General features: G+C 44.4%; 1 protein-coding gene across 5 annotated transcripts in view; it reads right to left on the bottom strand.

The window, feature by feature from the left end:
* The window catches only part of rerea (arginine-glutamic acid dipeptide (RE) repeats a), a 138,057-nt gene that overhangs the window by 15,166 nt on the left and 110,644 nt on the right, over positions 1-12,247 (bottom strand). For all 5 annotated transcript variants that reach the window (XM_054745844.2, XM_015967689.3, XM_015967691.3 and 2 more), the window contains 4 exons: positions 11,028-11,076; positions 8,867-8,991; positions 8,489-8,588; positions 7,748-7,846 (listed from right to left, as the gene is read on the bottom strand). In XM_054745844.2, coding sequence (XP_054601819.2) covers positions 7,748-7,846; positions 8,489-8,588; positions 8,867-8,991; positions 11,028-11,076 — 373 coding nt within the window. The remainder of the gene's footprint in view (positions 1-7,747; positions 7,847-8,488; positions 8,589-8,866; positions 8,992-11,027; positions 11,077-12,247) is intronic.

Raw genomic sequence — 12,247 nt, 5'->3', positions numbered from 1 at the left:
GACAAAGTTAGTGTATGTGAAGTCAGCTAAACTGTGGTTGCAAAAAAAAAATAGTTACTGCTGATCACCACAACAACAAGAGGAAAGGAAAGTGTTTTCTTTACGCTATAGTTTGTGGTTGGAGAGGTTTGATTTGTGTTTGAGAAACCTCTGTAGTCGTTTAAACTTCGGAGCAAACAGCCATGTCAGGGCAAAACGAAAGAAGAAATGACAAGTACGGCAGGGAGAGACGCTGAGATTAAACTAGCTGTGAAAACACAGTTACGCAAATACGAGTCTGGTATGAAAACAGGCACACTGGCAGAGATATTAAGCTTGTTGTTAACCTCACAAGCAAAAGTTCAACATAGAAATCTAAAATGAAGAGTTAAAAAGCACAAAATTATTGGTGAACACCTCTGTGTGCATAGTGGATAGATCCATTTCCCCTCTTTTTAAGTCAATTTTAAAACTATAACAAACATGCCAAGATGTGAAACACACACACACACACACACACACACACACACACACACACACACACACACACATTCTGACCAGAGTTAAAGAGCTGAACTACATGGTGACAGACACTTCTCTGTGACATCGGCTTTAATCTGACATGAAAAGTGAATATGAACAAGCCACCTCACCTCAGTGCCAGAAAAAACAGCGACTGGACCAAATAAAACCAAAAATCGGAGCCACCCAAACGCATTCCTTCTCCTTTAAGGGCCACAGACTGCGAGCCACAAAAAGCAGCGGCTGAAAACATTCATAACCAGCGAAGCAGACAACCAACAGATTTACTTTCTTGCTCCAGAGGCGAGCCCCGTTCCTCAGTGATCTCAGCCAACCGTTTCCACCAAGTAACTCCAGTCAAAAACAGGGAAAAGTCCACGGGGAGATCAGCGAGAGCGCCTAACAGCCAGCCACAGGTAACGGGGACAAAATAAAGCAGGGGACAAATCCACAAGGTCTCCGACAGCACGGCGATTCTTTTTCTTAACAAGAAAGAAATAGCTTGTCACTCTCTGCTCTTCCACTACAAAGGGGAAGGCTTTACATGTGATCTTTCTGCAAGAGAGCCTCTGGTTTGCAGCAGGCTGGAAAACCTGAAGTGGATTTGAGTGCTTCATGTTAGTGCTGGGGACAGGGTTGTTTTCAGCCTGTTCTGGTTTCCTCTAACACTCAGTCAGCTGGATCACCATCCGTGCCTTCATAAAACATTACACACAAGCCGCTGTCACTAAAATAACACACTGATGACACTGGCCTCTTTAAGGGTAGCCCTTTAAATGCATTCAGAGCTTGATCAGAGCGTGTACAGAGGCAAAAGTAGCTGCCAGGATGAGAGGGGAAGCAGTTTGTGCAGGCAGAGGTCCTGGATATGGTGGAAGGATGAGCAGGAATTAAAACCTGACATGGAGCTCTAAGAGTTCATTTTCCATGCCATGAACTGAGAGTTATGCAACCACAGATTGTTTACATATCAGGCTTTGGTGAGGAACAAAGGACAAATTTACTAAAGCAACACAACCAGCTGCAAAGCTCAACCCAGAGGGTAAAATTACAAAAAAACTAAAGACAGAGAGGGGGAGTTAACCCTTAACTCACTATACTTAAAGTATCATCTTTGTACAAACAGACTTCACAGTCTCAGGTTTTCCAGATTTAGGGTGTAAATATAAAATGGGTCTAAATGAAGCCGACGTAAACAATCAGACTTCAAAAACCACATGTGCTGGACTGACAGCTGAGTAATACGAGCGGTCCTGTCGGCGTGGTGGGACAGCCGCTCATTTGCATCCATCACACCGACAGCGGAGAGGTTGATTAGCCGGTAGATGGAGCAGTCTCTAACACCAGCTCTCCCTCACATGTGGAACACATCTCTTACCACTTGAGGGGTTTGGGGAGATTACTGTCTGGACTGTCACTCAAACTTCACCCAGGCACAGAAGCGGTTATACCAGAGGATTGAGACGATGTCACAACATCTATCTGCATTTCTAGTAATGTTTTTGGGAGAAAATCTGCAGGAGATTTTTTCCCCCAACAAATATTTGCGGAGGTTTTCAGGGAAAAAAAGGGAAGAGGATAAATGTTGATGTCTATTGAGCTGCCGCGTCAAAAATCAATTAGCCTTCCTGTCCCAGTTTGATCCCCTTATTTGTGTTCACTAACTGTGTATTTACTCAGCCAGAGCGTTCCTGTTCACAGAGGACCTGCTTGCACACTCACCCTCCCCTCCCACCAGTTTTCTTTCTCTCACTGGCTCCCTCCTCCCTCTCTACATGTCCGCTCCAGTTTAAGGCTCCATTTCAGCTGCCTGGGCTCACTGCTCTCCAGCCCAGCTAATAAATCATCCACCAATCTGCTCCCTGAATCGCTCTGCCCCTGCTCCTACTGCTCCAGCCCTCGGTTGCTAGGCAACAGAGGCAGAGGAGGGGCCAAGAGAGAAGCGGGGAGGGGGCAGCTGGGTGGAAGTGCTACCAAATGGCCATCCGCTGTGTAGAAACAACAGGCTTCTCTTTCTGAGTGTGTTCCAGAGAGCTGGCGCTTTCTTTTTTTTACCCTTCCCTGAGTTTTCCCTCACAGCAAACAGTGCACCATTGTGAGGCTGGAGAGAAGATGTATAAAAGGAGGAGGAGATGCAGAAAAAAAATAATTCAATGGGCTATTGTTGTGTGTGCGCACATCCTGCCCGAAAGCTGATTGTTTGGAGTTGTTAAACTGGTTAAGATAATGTGGACACAGGCACACAGATGGTATCGCGACGACAAACATAGGGCAGGCTCACACATGGAACATAATTCCCACTAAATGTCACTCCCTGAAAAACACTGGTGCAAGGCCGTCCAACAGAAAACAAAGCCACTTTCACTCAATATGGAGTCATTATACTTGACTTGCTGTTAAAAGCTGACCTTTCCGAGTCTGCTGCATACAAACCCGGAGGGCAGAGAAAAATTGGTGAGCTAGCCAAAACCAAAGAGTGAAAAAAAATCCTCACCGTCTTTCATTAAATATCCGATTAGCCACGCTGTACAGAGAGGAAATCACTACACGGTTGAATAAAGAGAACCGCACTGACATAAACACTTTACCACCCACATCCTCTTTCACAGACATGATACAGACAGGTCTATGTTTAGATACGTCTAAATATTTAGGTTATTGTAAAATAATCTATCACACAAACAACAATTTTCAGCGCACCTCGTCTTCCTCTCAACTGAGCAAAAGTAAACTTTTTCTATTTACCCATAAATAAATGTGATGGCTCATAAAACATGACCTTTGAAAGGCTAAGTAAAAACCACAGTTTTCTCTTTAGCTTGTACCGACACAAAAGGTGACAGGAAATTCCAGTACACACCCATCCTGCCCGCCATTTAGTTACAAAACACCAGAGAGAGAGAGAGAGAAACACACTTTGTTGGCACTGTAAAATAAATTTGATCACATATACTGATGACATTACAGCCTGCAGCCACAAACGCAGGGTGGTAATATCTCCTTTAAGCATGTTTTTGTTTTAGTGGTGTGTTTCTGGTCTGAATGCTTGTATAATACCACTGGGGGTCTGCTACTCCTGTCCTCTCCCAACTCCTCTCAGTCCAGTGCAGTCATCCATCAGCTAAAGCCACAGCCGGAGATAAGCCGCGGCACAGTGCAGCTGGTTGAGAAATAGACCTCCCGCCCTGCAGCAGTCATAGATCAGCCCCCGTCTCCAACGTGGTGTCACGCAGCAAGACTGCGGCTGCTGCTGCTACTGATCGTTTATTTGGCACCTCCTGTTGGCCGACGCCATATTAGCACCACTTATTTACAATCTAGTACAGCGTCAGCCACAGGTTAGGAGAATTTTTAGTAGTTTGTGCAAAATATTTTATAAGAGCCTCCTCGTGCAAACAAATCCGATTACTAATTTTCCTTTTAGATCTTTTTGTTGTGACTTTATAGTACAAAAACTGTTTTATTTGTAAATATTTTCATGAATGAAAAAAATGTGTGTTTTGCTGAACCTTAAAGAAAAAAATGTATTTTAAAAGCAGTTCTTGCTTAGCTTCTAGGTATTAGTGCATAAAAAGAGCACCAAACTGAGTTCACCACTTCATTTCATAACTCGGAACACATGTGAGCAGTAACCAGCAGCAGACTGACACTAAAACACATCTCATTGCAACCATTTTTACAGCCTACAGAGCAGAAGTTGCTCCGTTGTTTGTAATAATTCTCCATAATCCAGCTGTGATTTTATGCATATTTAGAACAAACGAGCACTTGCACACACAAATGCGCCGTTTGATGCCGCAACATTATTTTCACTTTGCAACAGGACATCTGAGGAGTAACGTAACGGCAACACAACGAAAAAAGAAAATCTCTCTGTTCCTGATATCAAACAGCTGATTTCTGAAATGACCCCACAATCAAAAAGAAAAGAGGTGGGAGCTTTGTTGTTGCTTTGGCACCTGATGAAGCGCAGAAAGAGTTGGTGTAGACGGGACGCCATTCTCAGTTAGTAAAAGCAGAGATCTGCTTCAGTCCTGCTCGACTGAGACGACTTTCACCCACCTGCAGGAACAGATTACATTTTTCTTTTGGTGGTTAAATAAACCACAGCTCTTCCCTCAACAGACCCGCTGCATAAAGGCTACAAGCAGGTTAGGGTGCACATTAGATGTTTCCACTAAATTATTCATGGTTTTATATTTTATCCATTTTATAATGCATGAGACTTTTCTTTGGTGTAATTTAGAGTCATTGCTGTAGTTGTGAATGAAGGGGCCTGAGAGGCGCTTGCTTCAAGCCGATGGATTTTCTGCGTGTTTGGTGTTCTAATAATGTCAGGGTAAAAGATTGTTCAAGGCTGATCATCGTAAATCCTTTTTCTTTTTGGCAACAATAAAAACAGAAATGTTGCAACCTCTAGCAGATCTGCACTAAAATGATATATATGAGCCTATGTGTGCAGAGAAAAATTAAAAATATAGAGTTGAGGCAGTGTTGATGGTTTCACGATTTGTAAGCTACGTGGTAGCAGCCGCAGGGGAGAGAGGACCGTCAGAGTGCAGAGGGGGGGCATAAGACATCAAAGGGGGAGGTGACAAGTGACCCTGCAGACAAGCTTATTCTGTCATTTCAGCGGTCCTGCTGTCACTTTTATTCACATCTAAAACAACGGCTGGGGTGAAAAAGAGCAGGCAGGAATAATGATGGCAGTCCTAGAAGGAAGAGATGAGAGGACGAGAGGCTGATAAATAAATGAAGAGCAGCAGGGCTGGCGTCTCTGACTGAGTCAAGGTCGGAGCTGCATTTACACCTGCCCTTCAAGGCCGCAGCGCTGAGAAGGCACAAGTGGGTGATGTGATCTGTGTGAGCAGTGTCCCAAACCGATTGGTGATTAGATGCTGCTTCCCCAGGCAGGTGGGGCACAGACGGCCTTCTGACTGCCCCATCACACACACACACACACACACACACACACACACACACACAAAAGCGCGCACGCGCACGCACACACACACACACACACACACAAAAGCGCGCACGCACACGCACACGCACACGCACACACACACACACACACACACACACACACACACACACACACACACACACACACACACACACGGCTTTGAATGTGGACTAAAGTGAGCTGGAGTCCCTGACAGATCCACAACTCAGCTTACATAACACTGTGAAAACATAACTACACATAGGAACACAATTATAATATTTGTCTGAGAAATAAGTTAACTGATCAGTAGAACAGATTTGGACAGAAACCCAACTATTTTCTAGATCTTAGCTGGGATGCATCAGAACAGAGTTACGTTCAGGTCTCCCCAGAGATCCTTTTCTGATTTCTGCTGCAGGTTATGGATACACTGATGGATTCATCCATCCCAACAAGTTTCCTTTTCCCTGCTACAGTCAAACATCCCTTCAGTATGATCACTGTCACATTCTGTGTCTACTTTCCAAAAAGGAAAACTCAAATGTTTCCAACTGACCAGAGGATTTCGCTGGGCTCCAGTGGAGAACCCTTGTGAATACACAGAAAAATAAACGAGATAGTTGATGGGATGTTTGTGTTTCCGTGTTTTGCCCACATTTGCTGAGAAGAGTTAGACTGAACAGGAAGTAGAGCATTTATTAGCAGTATAATTCTTTTTATTGTGAAATATTCAGTTAAACGGTTTTCTCTGAATTGTTTAAGTTTTTCTTGCATTTTATTTAATAAGCTAGTGCTAGAGCTAACTATATTTCAAAGTTAAAGAGTCATAGGCTTTCTATCGCTGCATGTAGGGATGATGCATTATAAATGCATTAAATTTATCCTGTAAAAACATGATAGTGTTTCTTTTTCCTTGTCATCATTTTATTGGGTAATCGTAACTTTCTGCAGAAGAAGCATCAAATGACAATTAAAATTCTCCACAGAATCGGAAGAGAATAACCTGAGCTAAAGGCCCAATCTCACTGAGGTGCTACTGTTGGTGGATGGCATTTGTGTTTGAAAATGTTTATTAGGGTTCTTAATTTCCCTGCAGGTAAAATATGGGTTCTCAGTGTTCCACACCTTTAAAAAGAAATAAGATTATTTTTTGCCTAAGTAAACAACTAAATGAGCCTTCAATGCTTTCTGAATTACAATTTATTTTATTATTCTGTCTTCCAAACATGATAGTTCCCATGATTATCCACATAGGATCCACATGTCAGTCAGTCTGGCAACAGGAGAGAAAAACTAACTAGTTCACAACAGAATGGTTGACCTGCTGTGATCAATTTTAGTCAACCCATTGGGTTCAGGTCTCACTTAAAACTTGCCTTCTCAGTGGTCTAATGGTAGAGTGTCCGTTCTGGGACTGGGAGATCGGGGTTCAAATCCCGGTTGGGTCACACCAAAGGGACCCAACGCCTCCCTGCTTGACACTCAGCTTTAAAGGGGTTGGGGGGTTAAACCACCAAATAGTTCCCGAGCGCGGCCACTCTTGCAGCTCACCGCTCCTCACGGGGATGGGTCAAATGCCCTGTGTGATGACTAGTGGGACTTTACCTTTAAATGTGAATCCCTTTGCTGATTTTCATTAGAAGTAATCAACCAGGAGAAAAGCTCCACAGAGAAACTGCAGCTTCAGGAGTAAAATTAAGATGATTTATCTGGTTTTATGGAAGACAAACTAGCAGATGGAATCGATAGGTGTGTAGGTGTCTAAGATGCGCAGTAGTGTCAGCGCTAAAAGGAAGTAGGTACACAAACACAAAGCCCAGTGTGTCAAAATGCATGAAAGCCAAAGCTGCAGTGCTCAGCCATTTTGACATGGTGTAATTCAAGGCTTTCATTCCCCCCTTCCCACTCATGATGTGGTGTTTGATCAGCCATTTTCTGATTCCAGCCCTCCAGCAGCTGTGGTAAAACTCACATCTAAACACAAATAGAGGCTAGCATTAGCAACCCCCAGCCCTTTCACTTCTCCAGACTTTCAGGCTAACGATTTGTTTTGTGGGTGATAAACAGGACGCAGCTGCTCTCGAGTCTGGGAGGAGCTGGAAACTGACAAGTCTGGGTTTCTTCCCCTCCCGACGCTGGCCAAGAGCCTTGTGCTCTCTCTCAACAGCTCCCTCTAAAGACACCAGCTCAGCTCTGACACCAAAACAAACACGTTTAACAAAACAAAGTACATAAATAAGAACGTACACCTTATAAAGCATTAAACACACTTCTACCTAAAAAGAAAGCTTCTCTTACCACTTCATCTTCAGACCAGCACTTCTCTATCAGTTTAGGTACCGGTTTCTTCACCAGGCGCTGCAGAGCCTTGCCTGCATCGTAGCTGCTCTCGTGAAGCTGAGAACAATCATACAAATGCACGTTTTCAAAACCAAAATAAGGAGAGTAAAAATGTTTAAATGGACATTTGAGGTGCAGCCGAACCTTTTGTGGAGTCAATAGGGAAAACAAATAGGCTCTACATGCAGGTGTGACTGAACTTATTAGTGAAAATCTTGGGAGTCAAAAGAAAAAGCCTGCTGGGACCTGAGAGAACAGGTCTAGAGATGAACAACACAGCGGTGCAGCCAATTGCTGCAGCCCTTTAAGCACCGTATCACATCAAATTGGGTGAAACAGGCAGTGCTGGAGCTCTTCCTCGGAGAATAAACAAGGATTACTCATTAGAATTGCAAATAGCAAGGAAGGTCAAGAGACAATGACCTGCTCGCTATGTTAATTTTCCAGTTTATAGAGTCAGAATATAAATGTCCTGTTTATGATGATTCTAATCTATTTCTCCTTCCTGATTCCTCTGCATTCATTGTCAACGTGACGGACAAATCTCTCATTATGCATATTGTATTGTTAACTTGTGAGGCTGGGTTTACTGTCCACTGCCCATCCCCTCTTAGCTCCAATTACAGCTAAAAAACTCACAGGTTTTATTTAATAACTATATTCTGCTACTTGTGCCCATGCTGTTGCACAAATACTTACAGTGTTAAGTGCATTTAATGTAGTGTCGTCTCGCGAGGCGGCAAGACAACCGTCTTCTGTCGAGCCTCCATCACACATCCCTGCAAAGGCAGCCATGCTCCTGAGGATACAAAACATGGCTTAGATTAGCATAGAAAATACCAATAAACTGGTTACACGCTGTTACTATATCTCTAAGGTCTTGAATTTACTGACGTATAGTAAGATGTTAGATGTAGGAATCACCTGAGTCATAAGTGTCCTCTTATGCTACGTCCTAAAGCACTCATTAGCTCCAGAGTTCAAACTGACGAAGCTTTCACAAAAACTAATCTGATTTTTGGACAGTTGATTTCTTTTGTTTACCAGATGTAACAGATCGTGTTTCCCTGGGCTCACCTTGCAGCTCTGAGGTACATGAGAAGGTCACAGTCGTTGACCCCTGGCATCCAGACCAGCTCCTCATTCTCGGTCACTGCCTGGCCACCAGGGGAGGGAAAAGGCTGCAGCTCTGGGAGCTTGGCCTAATTGGGTCCACAGAGAAGGAGGGAGACAGATGGTATCACACTACAAATAGCATGCACGTTCAAAAACTAACAGCTTTCAATTCCTTGTCATCAGGCTTTAGCCGCGTGGCAAAATGGTGTCACAGCAGGGACAACTTACAGTCACAGTGACTCAACACTAACACACAAAAGTTCCACTGTCTGTATGACGTTCTGTTGTTGTGCTGAATAAACCAGCAGATCTTTGGGGGAGAGGTCCTACCTCAAGTGGAGGAGTTTAAGTATCGCGGGGTCTTGTTCACGAGTGAGGGTAGGAGGGATTGGGAGATCGACAGGCGGATTGGTTCAGCGTCTGCAGTGATGCGGACGCTGAGCCGATCTGTTGTGGTGAAGAGGGAGCTGAGCCAGAAAGCCAGGCTCTCGATTTACCGGTCTACCGATCTACGTCCCAATCCTCACCTATGGTCATGAGCTTTGAGTAATGACCGAAAGAACGAGATCGCGGATACAAGCGGCCGAAATGAGTTTCCTCCGTAGGGTGGCCGGGCTTAGCCTTAGAGATAAGGTGAGGAGCTCGGGCATTCGGGAGGGACTCGGAGTAGAACCGCTGCTCCTCCGGATCGAAAGGAGTCAGTTGAGGTGGTTTGGGAATCTGGTCAGGATGCCTCCTGGACACCTCCCCGGGGAGGTGTTTCGGGCATGTCCTGCCGGCAGGAGGCCCCCGGGTCTACCCAGGACACGTTGGAGAGGTTACATCTCCAATCCGGTCCGGGAACGCCTTGGGGTCCTGCCGGAGGAGCTGGTGGAGGTGGCCAGGGAGAGGACGGTCTGGAGCTCCCTAGTTGGGATGCTGCCCCCGTGACCCGGACCCGGATAAGCGGAGGAAGACGAGATCTTTGACAACAGTGTGACACTTAACTTAGATTTAAGTCTAATTTATGCTTCTGCATCAGCTCCATGAGGAAGAGACGCACACGCATGACAGAGACGTTTTGCTTTCTGACTTCTCCGTCTCCTGGGGAGTGTTGCAAAGCAATTCCCTGCCAAGAGAACAGAGGGCGAAGAGCTGTTCTGTGGTATCCTGTCATGTATCTGATCCAAGATAGTGCATTTACTATTGTATTTATGTTGTTTTTTTGTACTTCAGAGACTTTTTAACAGGGACAAATTTGTCCCTTATTCTCCTTCACCTCTTCATGCACTCGCCACATCCAAAACCCACGTTTCCCATCATTTCCGTCCACGAAATAAAACACTTGCTGCACATCTTTATACTCCGTAAAACATTCATATTTTTAGTTTTTCTACGGGGTATTCTTCAAGCTGCTCCGTGTCTGCCGCTAGATATCTTTGGCTTTTTTTTTAAATGTTTTTGAGAGCGCAATGGCGGTGCGGTTGATGAAAGCAGTGCCCTGACCAATCACAAGCTTGCGTTCTGTCTCGTTTGATGGATGTTTAGAAAAGTGGGCTTGACTCCGTTCGTCCTAGCGAGTCTTCTGGAGAGCCCTTACGAAGACGAATAATGGCAGTGCATGTCTCCTCACCGACACAGAAGTATAAACTAAACTCACGGCCGCCGTATTAAGAACCACAATAAAGGCATTTAATAAAAGGTTTGTAATAGACAAAAACATGTTTATGTATTTGTGTGCTACAACTTCTGCAGAAACTCGTAAGACATACAGATGACTGATGATATTCTGATTATTTTTGCAAAAATCTGTAAATACCAGTTTTTGTAGGTTATGTTTAAAAATTCCTAATAAAATGAGCCATGATACCACGGCTGTATGCACTGTTCTTAAGATTTTTGTATATTTTTATTAATACAAATATTTTTTACATTCTTTAGTTGTGAGGAATTATTTCCTAAAGTAGACAAAAATAATTGCCCTTGAAGCAGCTGTTTGGATTTGAATATTAAATTTGAGTTATGGAGGCAGTTTCCTCGTCTCAGCTGACTGTGTGATAATGGCGTACACATGTAAACAATACTTCTGACATGAAAGGCGGCGTCTTCTTTCCACCTTGACGTGTGCTGCACAATGGCTTACCTGGTGACTCGGCCCCACTCGGATTTCCCCTTGTGTGCTGTTTAGTCGCCTGGAAGGAAACAAAGAGAGCTGATTGAAACTCAATATTTACTCATTAAAATTTCACGGATGGCAAAAGGTTGGTCTGCAAAGTTAGTCCCCAATTTTTCTTATTAATGTTGATCTCATAACAATATGTAAAGCCCTGGCAAAAAGATTAGAGAAGGTAACCCCCTTTATAATACACCCTGACCAAACTGGTTTCGTTAAGGGTAGACAGTCATCCACAAACTCACGTAGATTACTTAATTTAATAGATTTCTCTTACAGTAGAAACATAAAAACTAGTATATTATCTCTAGATGCAGAAAAGGCCTTTGGTAGAGTTCACTGGAAGTTCTTATTCGCAACTTTACATAAATTTGGTTTGGGGAACTTCTTCATAAAATGGCTACAAACGTTATACAATTCACCAACAGCACGTGTCAGAACAAACGACCAAATATCAGCTAGCTTCTGTCTTCAGAGGGGGACCAGGCAGGGATGCCCACTCTCCCCCTCACTGTTTGCCATCTTTATCGAACCACTAGCGGCAGCAATTAGGCAAACAACAGGTATTAAAGGCATAAAGTGTAAGAAAATAGAACATAAGATCAGTCTTTATGCAGATGATGGTTTACTCTTCTGGATGTCATTTTTTCTTATATATTCTGGAAGCTGTGCAAATGCAGGAATGGGAGTAGATATTCTGCTGGGGTGAGGCTGTGTTGGTTCCCTCGGACTCCGTGGAGCTCTGCAATGCTGCTGCTTTGGGCCCTGGCAAGATGGGCTGGGGTCTCCATGCCCTGGGTGGCATTTTGGCAACGGAGGTGCCTATTGGAGCAAGTGGGGGAGCTGGCTCCCTGGAGGGCTTAGGCCAACCAGCCATTCCTCCCCATCCCCACACATTTTTCTCCTCCTGCTCTCTCACATCACACAAACATGCACATAGGACTTTGGGGGTGGACAAGTCAGGAGGTGCGGGTATGGACCCCATTTCTGCATTCCTGTGGCAGCCTGCCCCCCAATTTTATTTGCACATTAAACACTTCCACCAATGACATTCCACGCAAACACACACTTAGGGCCTTGGGAGTAAGCACATACAACGGCATTTGGCAAGGGGATCTCTCAGCCTCATCCCAGGTGCCGGTGCCCACTTCCAATTTTAATCTGCACTTAGACACAGAGGGCTGTGGGGG

This window comes from Nothobranchius furzeri, chromosome 15 (genome assembly GCF_043380555.1).
Source record: "Nothobranchius furzeri strain GRZ-AD chromosome 15, NfurGRZ-RIMD1, whole genome shotgun sequence".
Lineage (NCBI taxonomy): Eukaryota > Metazoa > Chordata > Actinopteri > Cyprinodontiformes > Nothobranchiidae > Nothobranchius > Nothobranchius furzeri.
This window is presented reverse-complemented; position numbering and strand designations above follow the sequence as displayed.